Source organism: Mesoplodon densirostris, chromosome 11, assembly GCF_025265405.1.
Source record: "Mesoplodon densirostris isolate mMesDen1 chromosome 11, mMesDen1 primary haplotype, whole genome shotgun sequence".
NCBI lineage: Eukaryota > Metazoa > Chordata > Mammalia > Artiodactyla > Ziphiidae > Mesoplodon > Mesoplodon densirostris.
The window spans coordinates 65,591,668-65,610,977 of NC_082671.1; the positions used below are offsets into that span (position 1 = coordinate 65,591,668).

A 19,310-nucleotide genomic window follows, 5' to 3' on the forward strand; every position below is an offset into this window, starting at 1 on the left:
TCATATACTGTTTCGTTTTTATCTTCTCAAAACTATCTTCCACTCAATCCTGAAGAGTTCACTTGTTCCTTGATTCATTCCAAATATGTATTTTTCAGTAGACATCTAGACACTCAACTCAGAATGAAGCCCGCAGCCACACAGCAAGTCCTTCACGATCCAGTCTCCTGATCATTTTCCTGCCTTATCTTTCATCACTCTCCTTCCCCACATCTGCATTCTGGCTCTACGGAGCCCTGTGGTCCATCCAATGACCCTTTCTCTCTCTGGCCACTGGACCTATTAAACGCGCTCTCTCTCTCCCTGGAACATTCCTCATCAGCCCTGCTCCCCAAACGAACTCACACACCTTTTAGGTCTGAGCTTATGTATCACCCCTTCCGGGAAATCTCTGATCCGTCTTTCCCTCCGCCCCACCAGGAGAGGCAAAGTTTCCTCCCCCAGCACCCCCCGCTTACAGCACGACTTATCAGCTGAACTGTCCTCACTTCTCTGTCTGCCCCGACGCGCTCCCACTTGACCAGAAGCTCCTTCAGAAGGAGACTATGCCTTGTCTGCTACTGTCTCCCCCCGTGGCAGGGACTCATCAACGGAAGAATAAACACTGGCCAAGTGGACAGAACTGCCCAATATCACACGGCAAACGAGCAAACAGACCAAAACCAAAAGTGAAATCCGACTCCTACCGCCCTCCTCTTTTTAACACACATTTGGTGGAGTCTGCTAAGAGCCCATCCGGACACCTGCTGGGGTGGGCTATCCAGAAAAGCCTGGCTCTCTCCTTCTCGGAAGGAGATCCTTCTCGGAGCCCTGGTACCATCCAGGGGCTCAGACAACAGCATCTTCAAAGTCACCCATCCTCCCTCGGCCTGACGTAAAGATCCAGTTACTTCCTTGAGGCCACAGGTGCTCTCTGCCTGGACACAAGGTGTCTGTGATCCTGGAGGACGGAGGGAATCAAAGAGAAACTGCACCATAATATGCACCTTGACATGTATCGATCAAGACATCCACCTGTCTAAATATTCCCAGACGAAGTAGTTTCTCACGGGCTTCGTGAGATTTCCTCATTACCTATAAGAGAGAAAAAAATAATAATAAAAATAGAGACTGTATTCCTCCAAGATATAAGAATGTAAATGGTAGCTGTAGCATTTAGGCCGGTGGCTTAGCATGTGGTGTGAAGTATTGATCCCTGAGAAGAGAGCCCCACTAAGACCAGACAAGTGAGCCGCTACTTGAGTAAAAAGATTACTTAGTAAAAAGTTACTTTAAGCTTAAAAAAAAAAAATACAGTTTTTTAAAGTGGGAATGGCTGAACACTGCTGAAAGGTCAAATAAAACGGGGACTGGAAGAAGGCAGCTGGATGTGGCCTCAGGAGGCTGCTGGCGACTCTGCCCAGGCAGGGAGATGTGGTGCCGAGGGCAGAAGGACAGAAGGAAGCCACGGAGGAGAAGACGACAGTGCAACCCAGGAAAGACCCCAATGGATAAACAGAGTAGAGGCCCGAGGAGACGGCGAGGGTGGGGAACTACCAAGAGCCCGCGCGCCCGGTCGCTGAGGGCCCTCAAGGGGAAGCTCGCTGAGCGCTAACGGGGTGCGGGAAGGGTCGGCACCCGCTGCCACCAGCTCTACGGCAGCGCTGGGGACAGTTGTGAGGAACACAGAGAGGGGCCAGCCGTGGACGGGAGGACAGACACCTCTTCTCCGGGATAAGGGCGAAGGCAAACGCACGTCAGTATGTGGGAGGCTTCTGGGAACCGAGGGGGCTCAGCCCCCTTCAGTGTAGGCGTTAGGTCATCCGCGGAGGCTGGGGCAGGGTACTCAGTGTGTGAGCACACAGAGCTTCATGGGATCTTCAGAAGGGAATGGACAAGAAGGCCAAGCAGAGGGAATACTTGCCTCGATAAGGTTTTTAGCCTTAAAAACATCTCCAATTTCACACATGATGATGTCATCTTTAGTCCTTCCAAGCCCATCAAAATGAACATGTTGGACGACCACCTAGACGTGACAAGGGGACGCAGATTATTGAGTACCAGACAGGGCAAAAGATCAGGCATCGAGGCTAAAGACAAATGTCTGAAATTAGTTTCAAAGATTTTTTTTTTTAATTTAATGATCCACGCTTCTTAATTCCTCACCTTTTCAAAAAACTGGTCACTTGAACTGACTAGGTCTTTACTTCCTGTGAACGAGATCAACAAGGTCTCTGCAGCCAGGTGACCAAGGACCAGGTCAGTCTTAAACCCAGGCAGGGTGCAGAGGTCCCCTACACATCCTTCCCCAAATATTCCCCAAGCACTGGCCTCTGGATGACGCTGACTGTGACCTGGTTTAGTAACGGCATGTATTTTGCCAGAGATCTTGTGTGGATTTCAATATAGCCTGATGAATGCTGGCTCAGAGCCTCTCACCTGTCTATAAATGCTCACTTCATTCATTCATTCAATAAAAATGCACTGATTACCTATGAACCAAGTATCATTCTGAACACTGAGAACATAGCAGTGAGCAAAACATAAAAATTCCTGCCTCTATGGAGATTATATTCTAAAGGGCAGAGAAATAGGCAACATACACGGTGCAGTAGATGGTAGTGAGCAACAGAGACAAACCAAGCAGGGATAATGGGGAGTGGTAGGGAAACGTATGACTTACGAACACTCAGAATATTATATACTCAGAATGATATAATAATATTATTATTATTATAGTATTACTATACTAATACTCAGAATACTATACTAAGATCTTAATCAAAGAATTAATGGGGGCTTCCCTGGTGGCGCAGTGGTTGAGAGTCTGCCTGCTAATGCAGGGGACGCGGGTTCGAGCCCTGGTCTGGGAGGATCCCACATGCCGCGGAGCAACTAGGACCGTGAGCCACGACTATTGAGCCTGCGCGTCTGGAGCCTGTGCTCCGCAACAAGGGAGGACGCGATAGTTAGAGGCCTGCGCACCACGATGAAGAGTGGCCCCCGCTTGCCACAACTAGAGAAAGCCCTCGCACAGAAACGAAGACCCAACACAGCAAAAATAAATAAATTAATAAACTCCTATCCCCAACATCTAAAAAAAAAAAAAAAAAGAATTAATGAAAAATGTGCTTACATTTCTCCCACTGTATTTAATTTCAAAGGCAACAAAGTTTAGAAAAACTTTTATTCAAAACCCAAGGTCTTTTTTCTGGGAGCAGGGAACAAAGAATAAACTTAAGCATAATTAGAGTTTCTCTTTGAAATACTTTTGGGTTTTTTTTTTTTGTAACATAAATTCAAAAATGTGTTTGTTTACACTGGCCACGTAAATAATCACCAAGGAAAAACTATTCCTCTAAAACCAGAAACTATTTCTCCAAGTGTCCAGTCTTTCTGAAATGTAGTTGGCTGCAAACTCTCCTTTGATAAAGGTGTCGACACAGGTTAATCCCTTTATGTTTCCCCAGCGGCTTGTGGAAGCGAGTGTTTCTAGTAACAACTCTATCCAGCCCTCAACAGGATACCCACATCCTTGTTCTCAAGAATCTCCTGTTTAGCTTCAGGTTCAACTTCAACAAATTCAGCTTCTTCTCCTAATGCTCCAAAATCAGGTCCACTGGCTGGAAGAGGCTCCAAACTCTGAAAGGGAGGGAGAAACCACAGATAAATGAACTTATATTAAAAAACAAAAGCTTGGGATTTCCCTGGTGGCACAGTGGTTAAGAATCTGCCTGCCAATGCAGGGGACACGGGTTCAAGCCCTGGTCCGGGAAGATCCCACATGCCACGGAGCAACTAAGCCTGTGCGCCACCACTACTGAGTCTGCGCTCTAGAGCCCGTGAGCCACAACTACTGAGCCCATGTGCCACAACTACTGAAGCCTGCGCTCTAGAGCCCGTGCTCCGCAACAAGAGAAGCCACCGCAATGAGAAGCCCGCGCACCGCAACCAAGAGTAGCCCCCGTTCGCCTCAACTAGAGAAATCCCGCGCGCAGCAATGAAGACCCAACACAGCCAAATAAAAAATAAATAAATAAGCTTTTAGTTTTGTCTTTAGATGGTGCCCCAGAAAACTCAGGACCGCAGTCCCATCTGGGGCTGAAGGCAGCGGGGGGGGGGCACACGGGCAGCATAAGCGGCTGTTGACGCACAGGTGTTAGGCTGGCGCTGACCCCTCGCTGTCCAGAGTATTGTTAATTCATAAAGCAAAGACGAAAATTCATCAGCGAAAGGGTCAGGCACACACCTACAATGGCTGCGCCATGAACCGAGGACTATACTGCACCTAGTTCTGTACACCTGAGGCCCATTTGAAGACCAAAAAAAAAAAATTTTTTTTTGCTTTCCCGTTATAGAAAGTATCCTAATTTTTAAAATCAAAACTGGATACCTTCTAGGATAATTACATTAACCAGCCAAATTAGTAAAAAATATGTTTCTGGACTCTGATAATTCGTTTTGGTCCAGAAAGTCTCACACACTAAGGGGAACTGCATATGTTCATAAAACGGGCCAGCCAGAAAGCAGTCCCTTCCTTCAGTCTGAACTGACATTGTCTCAAAAGCATTCTAGCATCTTCTGAATAAGGATTCTATAATAATAATTATGGAGACATGATAATATAATAGTATGTATAATAATGAACACGTAACATTGTATATTTATTACATATATACAGGGATTCCCAGACACTCGTGGAAATGGATTCGGAAGGTCTAGTGTGGCACCAGGTGATGGTAGAAACAGGCAACTCTGGGGAAAACTATGGGAAGCAGTATCTGGCTGCTTCCTCACTCCACCAGTTCTCTACAGATAAGCACATCTGAAGGGCACAGGAGCGGCTGACATCTGCAGAATGTGGAGCAGTGGGGACTCCGGGCCCCTCTCACCTTCTCCCTGGAATGTTCACAGCCTCTTGTCAGCACATCCTCCATCATGCCACTGGTCCTCTGGAAAGGTAATGACCTGACAGCGCCATGTCCTCTCTCCCATCCTTGCCCTAAAAGACTCTGATAGTCCTCAAAGGTGCTCTCGGGGGCAAATGCAACCAGATTCCTTAGCAGGGCACATGAGGAACTCCACCATGCGGCCCCCACCTGCTACTCCAGATTAAATCCCCACCACCCCCGACCCTCACCTTTGTGTCTGTGCACACCTGGTTCTCTCCGCCCAGGTTAACTACCTGCCTCCCCGGAAAGAGCTGAAAGAACCACTTTCAGTGCCGTCTCCTCTGGGAGACTGCATATGCTCATAAAACGGGCCAGCCAGAAAGCAGTCCCTTCCTTCAGTCTGAACTGACATTGTCTCAAAAGCATTCTAGCATCTTCTGAATAAGGATTCTATAATAATAATTATGGAGACATGATAATATAATAGTATGTATAATAATGAACACGTAACATTGTATATTTATTACATATATACAGGGATTCCCAGACACTCGTGGAAATGGATTCGGAAGGTCTATGGTTAGGAATATACGCACATATTCATTCTTCTTAATCTGAATGCTTGACAAATAGACTTTGGGCATAAAGTCTATGCTAAAAAATTTCCATTACGGTTCCTAAAACCTCAAAAGCATGAAACACACCTCACCAAAGACATGCTAGACCCATTTTGTATTCTTAAATCTGAAATTTAGTCTTTAATTCAAAAGGTGATGTCTTTACAATTTCACAACTGCACTAAAGCTCAATGTCCTAAATTAACTGTTTCACTACTAGAGGTTCATTCATTCACCAAATATCCACCCACTATGTGATAAGCGCTTACAAGGTCCTCACCCTCACAGAATTTACATTCCAGTGTCTGGGTAAGCATTTAGTGAAATGAAATAAAATAAATATTTGGATCTAGCCTCTAACCTTTAAGCAGATCAGTCTACTAGTGAGTCGACAAATTTTATCAAACGCCACGTGCCAGGCACTAGGCAAGCCAGTGCTAACTGAAGAAATAGGACATGAAATAAATTTAATGAGTTATGAACAGCATCTTTAAAGTGATATAGACTAGAATCAGATAGAAAATACAAGAAAAAAATAATAGGTATCAAGGCTAAATACTGTTTCCAAAAACTTTTGTTTCACATATGCATGAAGGTACTAGGTAGCAAATATGGGATGTTTTCTTACTGTGAGTCCTGACCAAAATTCAAACAACACTGGCTAGTGAAATGTAAAGGCCAAATTAAAGAACTGAAATTATTTCTTGTCAATACATTAATCAAAGGAGCAGCAGTTTTAGTGTCAAAGGAGCTTAATAAAAGCAGAGACTTTTTCTTCCTATACTCCTAGCACCTATAACAGTGCCAGGCACAGAGCTGACCATTGGTAAATATTAGTTGAACACACGAATGAATGCTTACTCTGCCAAGATGCTACAAGGGATGCAAGGCAAGTAAGATGCAGCTCCTACTGTCATCTAGAAACTTAGACTTTAAAAGTATAAGTCAAAAATGCAGAGCTAAAACAGGGCACCAGAGTAGAAATGTCAAGGAGGTTGGCAACACATCCAAAATGAGGAAATGAGGAGAGATAAGGAGGTTTATGTAGGAAGTGACTTGAACTGAGTTCTACAAGATGGGACAATTTTGCCAGCTGAAGATGGGAATGGGGGTGAGTGATGAGAGAGGGAGCTCCGTCCAAAGTGTGTCGGAAGAGGAACGGTGTTTCATTTGCAGGAAGTATCTGGAAATGGAAGTTAAGTCCATTCCCGCACACCAGGCTGAGAAGTCTGTGCTAAACTCTTTTGGGAAACTCCTGAAAACTTCGCAGCAGGGCAACTGAAACAATCCACGTTGTAGAAGAGAAGTTGCGTTGAGGGCTGGGACTCAGGAGGTCTGAGTTTTAGAACATTCTGAGACTCTATCGGTGTGACCTTGGACAAATAGTCACTCTCTGGGTCTCAGTTAAGATTACGATAAAGAGCAGTTGGGCAGCCTGGGTGCCGCGCTAAGCACCCAAGCAAGTGCTTTACGTGTATTGTGTCTTTCAATTCTCCTAACAGCTCGGTGAGTGAGTACTATCACTGCCTCCACTTTAAAAGAAGGAACTAAAGCTCAGCGAGGTTCTGTCTTTGCATGGTAACCAAGAGACACGAGGACTCCTAGCTGGGTCTGGGTTGGAAGACACTCCTTCGTGCTCTAAGAGTCTAGCAAGACCCCAGAAGCGCCTGGGCGGGAGAGTTCGGAAAAGGTGACGGGTAAGGAACTAAGACGCCCGAAACCGCTGAGGATAGAAAGAATTTATTCCTCCGCTGTAGGACATCACGGAAAGCCCGAGAGTCCTTTCCGGGCCACTGCCTCGCTAAGTGACCTTGGGCAAGTCACGCCCCTCCTCTGAGTATCCGTTTTCTGCTCGGAAGCCTGCGGTACCCGCTGGCGGCATCTCTGCGGCCTCCTCCACCCGGCCCACGGCGGCCCAGCGCTGGGGCGCTACAGGCGGAGATCCCCGGCCCCGTTCCACACCGGCCTCGGGGCCCTACAGTCCCCTAACCAGGGAACCCCGGGCGCAGCCGCGAGGGCGTCCCCCGCGGCGCCCACCCAGAGGTCACGCAGCCCGTGGGTCGCTGGGCCTCTTACCCTGGCGTGCACTGTCCCCATGGCTCCTCTTCTGGCCGCCGCGTCCCAGAGCTGCCCTGGCCCGACGAAGGCTCGGCGGGTGAAGCAGAGGCCGAGTCCCCGGTGGCGGAGCTACCGGTTGGTGCAACACCCACAAGACCCCGGACGCGGCTGACTGGGGGCGGCCATCATGTCCCGCCTTCGCCCCGCCTCCTGGCTCACGGTTCCTCCGCTCATTGGTCCTTAAGAATCTATGACCCGGATGTTCACGCCTACGCCGGGAAGCTCTGCGACCTGGAGACCGCCAGATCGCCGAGCGTTCTGTGGCTCCGGGGAAGCTGCTGGCGCGTGGTGGGGGGTTTGCGTGAGGGTTCCGCTGGGAGTGCCGGAGCTGCCCTGGGTGAGACCAGACCAGCTGGTGGGCGCGCCGGGACTTCACTCACGTGTCTCCCTTTTTTTTTTTTTTTTTTTTTTTTACGTGTCTCCCTTAACCCTCCTGGCACCTCGGCCCAATGGTGCAGTGCTTGTCCCCATGCTCTGGCCGAGGCTCGCCACACCCGGCTGCAACAGTGGCCTCACCCGGCGTCTGGAGCCGCACAAATCCGGATTAGCGCCCTGCTCCTCTCCTGATGGCCTCACGGAGCTTTCAAGTCACTGAGCCCCCACAGGGTTCAGCCTCCTCATTGGCAAAATGAAGTGTGACGGTCTTATCTGCTTCGCAAGGATGGATTACAAGGCTCGCATGAGAGTGTTATTAACGCCTGGCACAGGGCAGGGCACTTAGTGAGCAGCGAATAAATGACCAGTATTCTTTCAACTACAGTAAATGTCCGTGCATGTCATCGGGGGTTCGCATGGGGGCCACTCACATCGGAGAACAGGACAGCCCTGGGGCTTCATTTGGGTGGTGGAAACAGCTTTCCCCCGCTCAGAAGACAGTATATAATAAGTAATAGTCACGTGGCGATAAATGCAGTGAGAGAAACAAGTAAGAGACAAAATGAGAGAAGGATTTTCAGTATCATGTGCACTAATGTTTCCACCCCTTCCCAGAGACCCTGACACTTTTCTGCTTGAGTAGCAGCACCCACGTCCGACAGCATCCCTGGGGTAAATATGAAGTCCACATTCCCCTTCTTGCCTCCCAGGCCCTTCTCCTTCCCACACTGCATCCCTTGCCAGTTGACCTATCCACCTGTCTTCCCAGCTGGGCTGTCAGTCCCCAGAGGTGGGGACCAGTCTGTCTGGTTCCCTCCACGAGCCCAGAGGCTAGCAGAGTGCTTGGCGTGATGCAGGGACCTGGTGAATATTTGCTGAATTACTGCTCCCCTGCCGTAGGCTAGGGCAAACAGACACACACTGATTATTAAAATTGCACATTCCTGGGCCTCAGCCCTGACCTACTGAACCAACCTCTGGAAAGCAGAACCTGGAGATCTGAATTTTAAGTGTGCCAGGTAATTCTTTTGACAACTAGGTTTAAGAACCCCTCATTTTGGGCTTCCTTGGTGGCGCAGTGGTTGGGAGTCTGCCTGTTGATGCAGGGGACGTGGGTTCGGGCCCTGGTCTGGGAGGATCCCACATGCCGTGGAGCGGCTAAGCCTGTGAGCCACAGCTACTGAGCCTGTGCGTCTGGAGCCTGTGCTCCGCAGCAGGAGAGGCCGCGACAGTGAGAGGCCAGCGCACCGCGATGAAGAGTGGCCCCCGCTCAACACAACTAGAGAAAGCCCTCGCACAGAAACGAAGACCCAACAGCCAAAAATAAAATAAATAAATTTATTAAAAAAAAGAACCCCTCATTTTAAAAAACTCTTTAGGGCTTCCCTGGTGGCGCAGTGGTTGAGAGTCCGCCTGCCGATGCAGGGGACGTGGGTTCGTGCCCCGGTCCGGGAAGAATCCACATGCTGCTGAGCCTGCACGTCCAGAGCCTGTGCTCCACAACAGGAGAGTCTACAACAGTGAAAGGCCTGCGTACCGCAAAAAAAAAAAAAAAAAAAAAAACTCTTTATGTCCATGTCTGACTTCATCACTAGTTTATAACGTCTTTGAAGACATGGGGCCGCTAACCTGCTTATAAGGAACTTGGCCAGAAATAGGTGGAAGAGGAGCTCAGCAGGAGGGGGAGGCAGAGGCGGCAGCAGGGCATCCGCGGGAGATGGGGGTGAGGATGCAGGGCCGTGATACAGGCAGGCAAGACGGCCTCGAACGTAAAGGGGAAAGGTGTGCAGGGCCAGGCCTGCGGGGAGAGACGTCTGGGCCTGGGCGTGTGTTCAAGAGGCTGCAAGCTGATGAAAGAACTGGGCTGTAAGTTAGCTGTTGACCCCAGGCAAGTCACACCCATTTTAAGGGTCACTTTTCTCCACTATAAAATAATGAGATTGCTAAGGACCCTGCCAGTTGTACAAAAGATTTTTTTTTAATTGGCTTGTATTTCCCACTAGGAAGTAATAGGTCCTGGGCTTTTGCAGGCTTTTAAGTCATTTTGGATCATCACTTGCCAGGGAATCACAACCAGATTAGCTCCCGTTTAGTGGTTATGACGCTGGCTTTATGGACAGACCCGCTGGCTGGGGTTCAGCCGTGATTCTACCACTGCTAAGCTGTGTGGTTGTAAGCAGGGCCCCTACCTCTCTGGGTCAGTTTCCTCTTTTGTAAAGTGAGGATAGTAATGGCATCCACCTCACAGGATCACTTTGAGGATTCAGTGAATTAATAGATGTAAAGCTGTGCCTGGCCCAGGGAGAGTGCCCCCCCACAAGGATTAGCTGTCCCTATACCCATGTGCCAGGCCAGGTGCCAAGTGCTTTTCATAAATGGTCTTATTTAACCATCACAGTAAGGTAGGCTTTTGTAGAAGATGAAACTTAGGGCCAGAGAGACTAAGTGACTTACCCTAAATCCAGGTGGGACCCAAACAAAGGAGAATGTGACATGGTCCCACCTCTGGCTCTTAACCACCTCTGAATGATGCCCACGTGTCCCAGGGTCTCGGGGGGGGGGGCGTGGGGGTGGAGTAGATGGTGGCTCAGAAGCCTCCCGACCCTGGATTCCCCTCTTCTGGCAATTTTTAAAGGGGGGGTGGGGTGGGTGGGGCATACATAACAGGCTGCAGCCACCAGGTGTCTGAGTGGGAGAAGCTCAAAACACTGCCCAGTTGTTACCCAGCAAGATTCCGAGTGCCCAGGGCTCAATGCCCACAGGCCCGGCCAACCTGCCTCTGGCCACCAAAGTGGGGCTTCATGGGTCTCACTGACCCCCAGCTTAAACTCAAAAGGCTGTTTGAGGTGTGAAGACTTGGACAGAGATCTCTAAAGATAATCTATGAGACCAAACAAATTTTAAGCACAAGTCACAGAGGCTGGACACTTATTCAAAAATTCATTCTCCTGGTTCCCTGAAGCTCAGTTTTCTCATCTGTAAAATGGGGATAGTAGTTCTTAAAGCATAAAGTGAGGATTTAATGAAATAAAGCATGGGACCTGGCACACTGTAAACACTGAATAAACTAATTTTTCTTCCTGCATTTCCTTGTTATTCTCTTAAATAAGCCTCCTCTCAAAGATAAGCCATGACTTTGCCCTGCATATTACAACAAGAGTCCTGAGCCAAATATAACATTTGAGAGGCCTATTGTGTACAAGGGCCAGGGTGGCAGAGGACACGTCAGGAACACAAAAACACAGCTCTACCCTCTCTGACGGTCACAATGTACATTCACTTTTTTTTTGGCCTTGCTGCACAGCGTGCGGGATCTTAGTTCCAACACCCAGGGGCACACCCCATGCTGTGCCCCCTGCAGTGGAAGCTCGGAGTCCTAACCACTGGACTGCCAGGGAATTCCTTGTACATTAACATTTTAAACGCTCTCAGAAATCCTGCAGTACATACACTTGTTTTGCTTTCTTTAACTCAGTATTTCCTGGGTTATTTATTCTGTCTTAAAGATTTTTTGGGTTTTGAGGTTTTCTGTGGCTTTCAGTGGTACTGTTCACCAGAATTTCTGCTGTTCCTCTTTTGGGCAAAAGGTAAACTTGCATTTCCATGCCCCCATCCATGTGACTTGCTTTGGTCCACTAGCTATAGGCAGAAGGGAGAGATGTCACTCTGGATGGAGACCTTTAAGCACCGTGTTCCTCCCCCACCATCCACCCCGACCCTCGAGGGCCTGGGACAGGCTCAGCCTGGGTCAGCCAAGTCCGATAGGCATGTCGTCTGAGCAGTGAACCTTTTGGGAGTCTAGGAGTCTTTGCTAAACACAGCATAACCCCGTCTATCCTAACTGATAAAATCCCTAGTGCCATCTGCAAGGACACAACGTTCCAGAAAATTTGGTTTATGAAGTGCTGATCTGGTCCCATCACTCAGAGGAATGAAGATTAGTGACTACACTGGTTCCCTGGATAAAGTCAAACCCCAAATCTCAGAGGCCACGAGGAAGGGATGCTGGGTCTTCACAGATCGCCGCAGAGGTCACCCCTACTCTTAGTTTGGGGCACTCTGTGGTGTGGACTCCCTGGGGCTGCAGCCTTGGCCTCCTTATTCCTTTCCCAGAGGGTGGGCACCCTGAGTGAGGGGCTCGCCTCCATCCCCCATGTCCCCAGCGCCTGCTACCTGAGGAGTGAAGGTGAGCCGGTGAGAGGAAAGAGCACGGGCCTCTGGGCACTGGCATGAGGCAGAGGCCCGGGGTGAGCAGGCAGGTGCCAGAGGACCAGGCTCCGAGCTGCTGGGGGGCACCGAGGGAGGGATGCCCAGGAGGAAGGCGGCTTCTCCGTGTGGGGAGGTGGGGGTGACTTGACCGGGTTTGAGCCTAAGGATGGCTTGAGGCGGGGTGCAGGCCACGGGAGCCCGCCGGGAAGTCGTGGTAGCAGCCCAGGGCAGGGGCAGGCTGGAGGAGAGGGTGGGGGGACTCAGTGCCTCTCACTGCCGTGGCCTCTCCCATTGCGGAGCACAGGCTCCAGACACGCAGGCTCAGCGGCCATGGCTCACGGGCCAGCCGCTCCGCAGCATGTGGGGTCATCCCGGACCGGGGCACGAACCCGCATCCCCCGCATCGGCAGGCGGGCTCTCAACCACTGTGCCACCAGGGAAGCCCACATATTAATTTTTTTTTTTTTCCGGTATGCGGGCCTCTCACTGCTGTGGCCTCTCCCGTTGCGGAGCACAGGCTCCGCGGCCATGACTCAGGCTCAGTGGCCCCGCCGCTCCGCGGCATGTGGGATCTTCCCGGGCCGGGGCGCGAACCTGTGTCCTCTGCATCGGCAAGCAGACGCTCACCCACTGTGCCACCAGGGAAGCCCTCCACATATTAATTTTTAACAGGACTGGGCTCATGCTTTGCACCAAGTTCTGCTGTTTACCAAATAGACCGTTGCTCCCTGGCATTAAACAGACTGCACACTGATGATTCCCCAGGGCGTAAATGGACCATAAATAGAGGGAGGCTTTTGTTTAACAACGTGAGAGGAACTTGAGGATGTTTTGCATGCTGATGAGAAACCAGCCGTGCTGGAGAGGTGAGGGCCTTGGTCGGGGGCTGGTGAGGATGTGGGACGAGTGACTTCTGGGAGCACAAAGAGGAGGAGATGGGGTAGCACTTAAGGCACAGGTGGGAGAGCAGCCTTGGCTGTTTCTAAGAAAGTAATACACTTCCTTGTCTCACTGTCCAGTTTTTAAAAATTATAAAACACATGCTCATCATAAGAAGGTTGAATAATTACAAAAAGTAGCAAGAAAATAAGTCCCATGTAATCCCATCTTAACATATTTCTTTCCTTATAATGATCACAGAACTGGTGTATAGAATACTATCTACATGGAAATATCCTGGCTACTAGAAAACACTGCTGAAGTGTGGTTGTATCTGCTTTGACCTACGCTGTGGTTCTGACAGAAAAGGCCACTGGGAACCCTGACAGCCGGGCTCCGGGAAGGTATGAGGGCGCGTCACCAGGAGTCCAGGCGGGTGTCAGGCAGGCGTCACCTCCCCCACTCCAGGCCAGCTCAGCATAGGGGGCAGTGCTTTGTTCTGGGGCCCAGGTGGCCGGGGGAGCCCACCACTCACAGCCTTGCCTCACTCAGGGAGGGAGCGCTACCAGCATGGGAGCCCCTGGAAACTCGAGGAGCTCAGCTCTGCACCGCGTGACGACCCCGTGTTTTCACAAGCAGCCGCTGCCTTCTAGGTGCTCACGATCACATCAAAGCTCACGCAGGCTTTGCCCCCAGAACCACACTCTCCTCTAAAGTGTACGTCCTTGCAGTGGAGTGCTGGGTTTGACCTTGCTGGTTCTTCAACTCCAGGACACATACACAGTGTGGGTGAGAGTTGTAACTTTTGGGGCCAACATTTAGGATTTTGAGCTTACCATTGTTTCTTTTCTTTTTGTTATACTCAAATGCATAAATAAGAAAAACAGACACACACATTTCACCTCGGGTCATATTGCACTGTGCTTGCCAACAAATTACCACCCTGGAGAGAAGGTGGGTGCCTGCCTCTTGCTCATCTCCATTAGGGCTCTGCAAGTGGAGAGGCCAGGTAAGGACCTGGGGGTGCCAGGGTGACCCTCTTGTGCACTGGATTTTTTTTCTTTTTTTTTCTGGCCACGCCGCACGGCATGCAGGATCTTAGTTCCCCAACCAGGGATCGAACCTGCACCCCCTGCAGTGGAAGCATGGAGTCTTAACCACTGGACCGCCAGGGAAGTCCCTGAACTGGATTTTTTTTTAAAGGCTTCTTCTACTAATATCTCACTGATTCCCATAATACATAATTCAACCGGAAATACGAAGATTCCCTTATAATTAATATAAAACTATCAAATATTTAGAGTAGGTCAAAAAGATGTACCAGAATGTAAATAAGTTACCATCTTTTAATGCCCCCCTAACCAGGGGTGTCCTCGGAGGATGGCACCTCCCTCGCCCCACAGTAACTGCTTCCTGTACGGAAAGATGGGACCGTACTCCTTTCTTCCTTCCAACCCCCAAGACTGCACAAAGGGCAGCCCAGCCCCCAGCCACAGGGTTCCCTCTACCCACCCCACACCCCCTCCAAACACCAGTCATTCTAGGACCCTCCACCAGGACAGCTGAGCGGGCGGCAAGTCCTCTTGCGGGTGGTCGGCCTCCTCCACGTGGCCACTACCGTCATTTCCCAGAGCAAACAGGATCCCTCCGCTCCCTACTTGAAACACTTCCGTGTCTGCTAATAGCAAAAACAACCGTGGGCTCCTCTCCCGAGTGCCCACCACGTGGCCAGGACTGTGCTAGGGGCTCCCTGAAGCCTCACAGAAACCCACTGAGGAGAGGCGGGTTACCCCCATGGAACAGGTGAGGAAGCCGGGGCCCACCATCTTCAGGATAAGATCCCATCCTGGTAACCGACACCAGGCCCTTCTTCCTCCGAGTTAGTTTTCAGAATTCAGAAAGCAGCAGCAGCATCCGGGCCACGTTAACGACGCAGATTGCCGGGTTCCATCTGGAGAGACGGTGATTCAGCAAGTCTGAGGTCAGACGGGAATCTGCATTAACAGGCACCTCATCCCACCCTCCACCCCCCAACACACACACACTCTGAGGGGCCCTGCCTGGCGCTGCCTCTCTTTCCGTACTCCACCCCCTCCCTGTGCTACCAGCACCCAGAGCTACTTCCTTTAGGAAAACCAATGCTACCTGACCCTCCCTGACCTGCACCTGTCCCTCTGCCCTGCCCCAGCTCCATCGGCCGGCTCTCTCCCCCTCTGCTGTCAAAGTTAAGCCCAGTGGACGCGCTTCCCCGCCCCCTCCCTGGGCTTCACTGCTTCCTGTGCAGCTAAGTCTTGGTTATTAGCTTTCAGCAGGTGCTCTGAGACCTCTGATTTGCTCAGCTGCCTCCCCTAAGACAGGAACTCCTGCACCAGAGGGTAAGCTCCTTGCCACCTATCCGGGGCCCGACGACGTTTCTAGAATGGCACATGAGGCCTGAGCAGATGAGAGGGTGACTGTCGGACTCACAGCCCCACAGCCAAATCATCTGCGTGGAAGCGGGGAGTGTCGCGGTCCGCGCGCGCGGGTTGGAAGAAGAATTTCCAGACACGAAGCATCTTCTAATACAGTGAGTTTATTGAGAATAAACAGCAGAGTTAGTGAGGGGCACTGCAAATACAGTGGGCCCACTTCCTGACAGACCAGGGGGAGCCGACCCCCTCTGTGGGCTAGTGGCCAACTTTTATAGCCTGAAGACAAAGAAAAATCCTGCCGGCAGGATGGCATTAGGTGATTGGTCAGGGTGCTTCGAGGTTGCTACATGGTGACTATTTTACCTACTATGGAGTCCGGTTTAGACTAGGAGAGCCCTAGTCTAGTCTAGACTATGGCTGTCCGGTTTAGATTAGGGGAGCCCATGGCAACAGTTGCTATGGGGGCTTGGTTAATTCCAGAATTTTTGTCCCGTGTCCTTGATGTAGGGCTCCACATTTCCCGCTCTTTTTATATATGGGCCAAATCTTTGGCCCCTTAACACCCCGCTCATGACTGACTATCTGCCTATCCCCATCTCGGGCCATAGGAACCCAGGTCATTGGGGAAAGGGGCGATGACCGTTCCTAGCTTCTTCCTGCTGGACAGGGGCGTCGTGGGGCCCTGGGTCCCAATGCCCGCTCTCTGTCAGGGTGTATTTATGGAGGGAGATGAGAGCCCGTGGAATGATAAGGCAGCTTGTTCCGACGTAGTCCATGTGCCAGCTGGCTGGTACCCTTGTTGTTGCACGATCTGGAATTGAATCTTTTGAACCTGTCGGGAAATGAACTTAGATAATGCGTTAATAATGCAGGGGCCAAACAACAAAACAAGGGCTATCAGGATTAATGGTCCCAGCAAGGGCAATAGCCATGTCCATATCTGGATCCCCAGAGAGGAGAGGAGGCTGGAAAGCCAGCTGGGGCCCTGTTCTGCTCTCTTTTAAATCTTCTATTAATTTGATGTTTTTCTTTAGAATCTGGAGGTCTTCTTCAGCCTGGCCGGAGGTATTAATATAGAAGCAGCCTGTCTCATTTAGTAGGGCACAGACACCCCCACCTCAGCTGTTATAACATTAAGGGCCCTCCTATTTTGTAAAACCACCTTGGCCAGAGAGCCTAGGGCTGACTGCTGTTCCTCAGTGGCTGCTACCGTAGCCTTCCAAGGTTCCTGGACCTTGATGGTGAGGTGGCGAACGCTCCTCTCTAAGGGGTATGCCTGCAAACCAGGAGAGCCCTCTAAAGACACTATGCACTATTTCGGGGCAAACAAAAATTGGGTTATCATAAGCATGTCCCCCCCGCAATCAGCGGTTCATTTTTTTTCTCTCCAGGACAGGTCTTACGGCCTCCTGGAGGAAGGACCCAAGGTTGGGAATGTCTCCTATGGAAGCTAAATCCTTTGCAGTCATAATGGTCACCTTGGGACCACAGCAATAATTGTGCAGGAGCCCCTCCAAAGTGTGGGAAGATCCAGATTGACCCCGTTACCGCACAGAAATGAAAATCTGGTGCCCCTCAAGGATACCCCCATTGTGGGTCCCCAGAGCCAGGCCCTGACCTTTTGGGAGTTTTCCTCTGGAAACAGACTGGGGTCCTACGGCCTAGGATTATACTGGGAAGGCCAAACTCCGAGGAAGTAATCATCTATACATAAAGGGGAGAATCTGGGCTCTGACTGATTATGAGTGTCACAGGGGCATTGGCATAACAAATTTCTGAATATTAGCTGAATTATGTTATACTTTGGAGGAGAGTCTTGTCGGGAGGTTAAACTACGTAAGTGTCCGGTGGTCACACCGATCCCCACATATTTAGTTCCCAGGGCCGAGCTATTTATGGGGATATGGTCTTCATTAATATATTTCTTAGTTGCATTTTTCCTTGAATTTCCCCAACATAAAGTGAAATTACCTTCATGTACATCATATTCATCCTCCTCGGACTAGGGATCCCACTCCAGGCTAGTGTGATTAAAATTGAGGGTGTAGTTACAAAGAGAGTCATTTAGCCAGCCCCAAATGGGTCCCCATCCATCCAGGTTGGAGACAGTCCTTTAAATTATGTCTTTTCCAGTATGCATAATCCCCTGATTGTAGGTCGTGGGGCATCTGATCTTCATCCGAAAATAGATTACTGAGATAAGCTTTAGAAACGAACTTGAGTGTCCTTTAATAATTCAATTAAACTTTTTAGCAATATAACACGACAGCAAGGAACTAACTGGGAAGTGAGTCTTGGTAACACAGACCTTAATGAACAAAACTAGAATTTAATATTCAGTGAAATGTAATTTTTTTTTTTTCATTGTGAGGGAATTAACTCTGCAGCCAGGGAAGACTTTATCCCATCAAATAAAAAAATGAGCTTTGTCAGGGAGCTGGAAAAAGCCAAGCAGCCGTCTTGGGTTTTCCACAGCCCTGACTGTTTGACTGACAGCTATTGTTAACCCATTTTAAATTCCCTGATTTAGGAGTAGACTGTCGTCATGTTTCAAGGACATCAGGATGGCAAAAGTCTGGCAATGAGGGGTTAATTTTTGTAGAAGCAGAATGAACTTTATGCGTGCCATGATCTTCATAGATCATTGTGAAATAATATTTATTTACTTTACTAAAGTGACAAAAGATTTTAAAAGTAAATACAAATCACTTAAAGGCAAAGGAATTTACATAGTTTGTTATTAAAAGCATTCCAAGAAAACTTTGTTCTCTTAACAGAGAGAGAACCAAATTTCATCCTGGTCTCAATAAACTTTTTTATTTTTAAGTTTAATATCATATAGGCTTTTTGCTTGCAGCAATTTTCATAAGGAGTCTCAGACTGAACTTTTAAAAGCCCTCTCAGGGCAAGGAAAGTCACACCAAGGGCTTGTCACAGATTTCGCTTACCAGATCTAGGTGAATTCCTCCCTTTTCAAGGTTCCCAAAATACCTTGAGATTTCTGTACCTGTTGGTGAGGTTGCCTTCCTAATTTATCTGATAAAGCTGCTGGGAACCTAAGAGTTTCCCATCTCTGGAGTGAGCAGACAGAGGAAAAATGTAAATGTTTCAAGTTTGCTTACAAAGGTATAATTTACCAAATTACTGTAAGTCAGAATTAGTTTGAGGGGAAGGTTTTCCTTACACCTGGAAAACACAGATTCAAACCAGTAATTTTTCAGATAGAACCCATAAAATTATAACCGTATTTACCAGTTCATTCAGTCCTTTGTAATCCTTTTTGTTAACAGCTTTATGAAGCCATCAGGTTTTTCATTAGAATTCTTCAATTTCTTACCTAGTTATCATTATAGTCTGAAAGTCAGAAACTTGTATTTATCCAAAAGTCCTTTTTATAAATCTTCTTGAAGAGGAAGCATTTTTGCAAAGGCATTAGAGTGAAACTGTAAGTGTCTATAATGACAAAAGAAGGCGGGCTTCCCTGGTGGCTCAGTGGTTGAGAGTCCGCCTGCCGATGCAGAGGACATGGGTTCGTGCCTCGGTCCGGGAAGATCCCACATGCCGTGGAGCGGCTGGGCCCGTGAGCCATGGCCGCTGGGCCTGCGTGTCCAGAGCCTGTGCTCCGCAACGGGAGAGGCCACGGCGGTGAGAGGCCCGTGTACCGCAAAAAAAAATTAAAAAAAAAAGACTTAAGAAGGCATGTTAAGAAGGTGCATTTAAAATCTGATTACAGTAAAATTAACAAAGTAACTTGGTTACTGTTACGACAGATGACAACATGTAAGGAAGCAATAGTTCTTTACTTAGCTAAGGTAACAATAAAAGATTTC

At 49.2% G+C, this 19,310-nt stretch overlaps 1 protein-coding gene across 2 annotated transcripts in view; it reads right to left on the reverse strand.

The window, feature by feature from the left end:
• The window catches only part of SAMM50 (SAMM50 sorting and assembly machinery component), a 32,381-nt gene extending 24,633 nt beyond the window's left edge, over nt 1–7,748 (reverse strand). For both annotated transcript variants that reach the window (XM_060112306.1, XM_060112307.1), the window contains exons 1-4: nt 7,565–7,748; nt 3,511–3,621; nt 1,904–2,005; nt 987–1,074 (exon numbers count right to left, since the gene is read on the reverse strand). In XM_060112306.1, the coding sequence (XP_059968289.1) occupies nt 987–1,074; nt 1,904–2,005; nt 3,511–3,621; nt 7,565–7,585 (322 nt within the window). In that variant the 5' untranslated portion in view covers nt 7,586–7,748. The remainder of the gene's footprint in view (nt 1–986; nt 1,075–1,903; nt 2,006–3,510; nt 3,622–7,564) is intronic.
• Nucleotides 7,749–19,310: the final 11,562 nt, after the last annotated feature.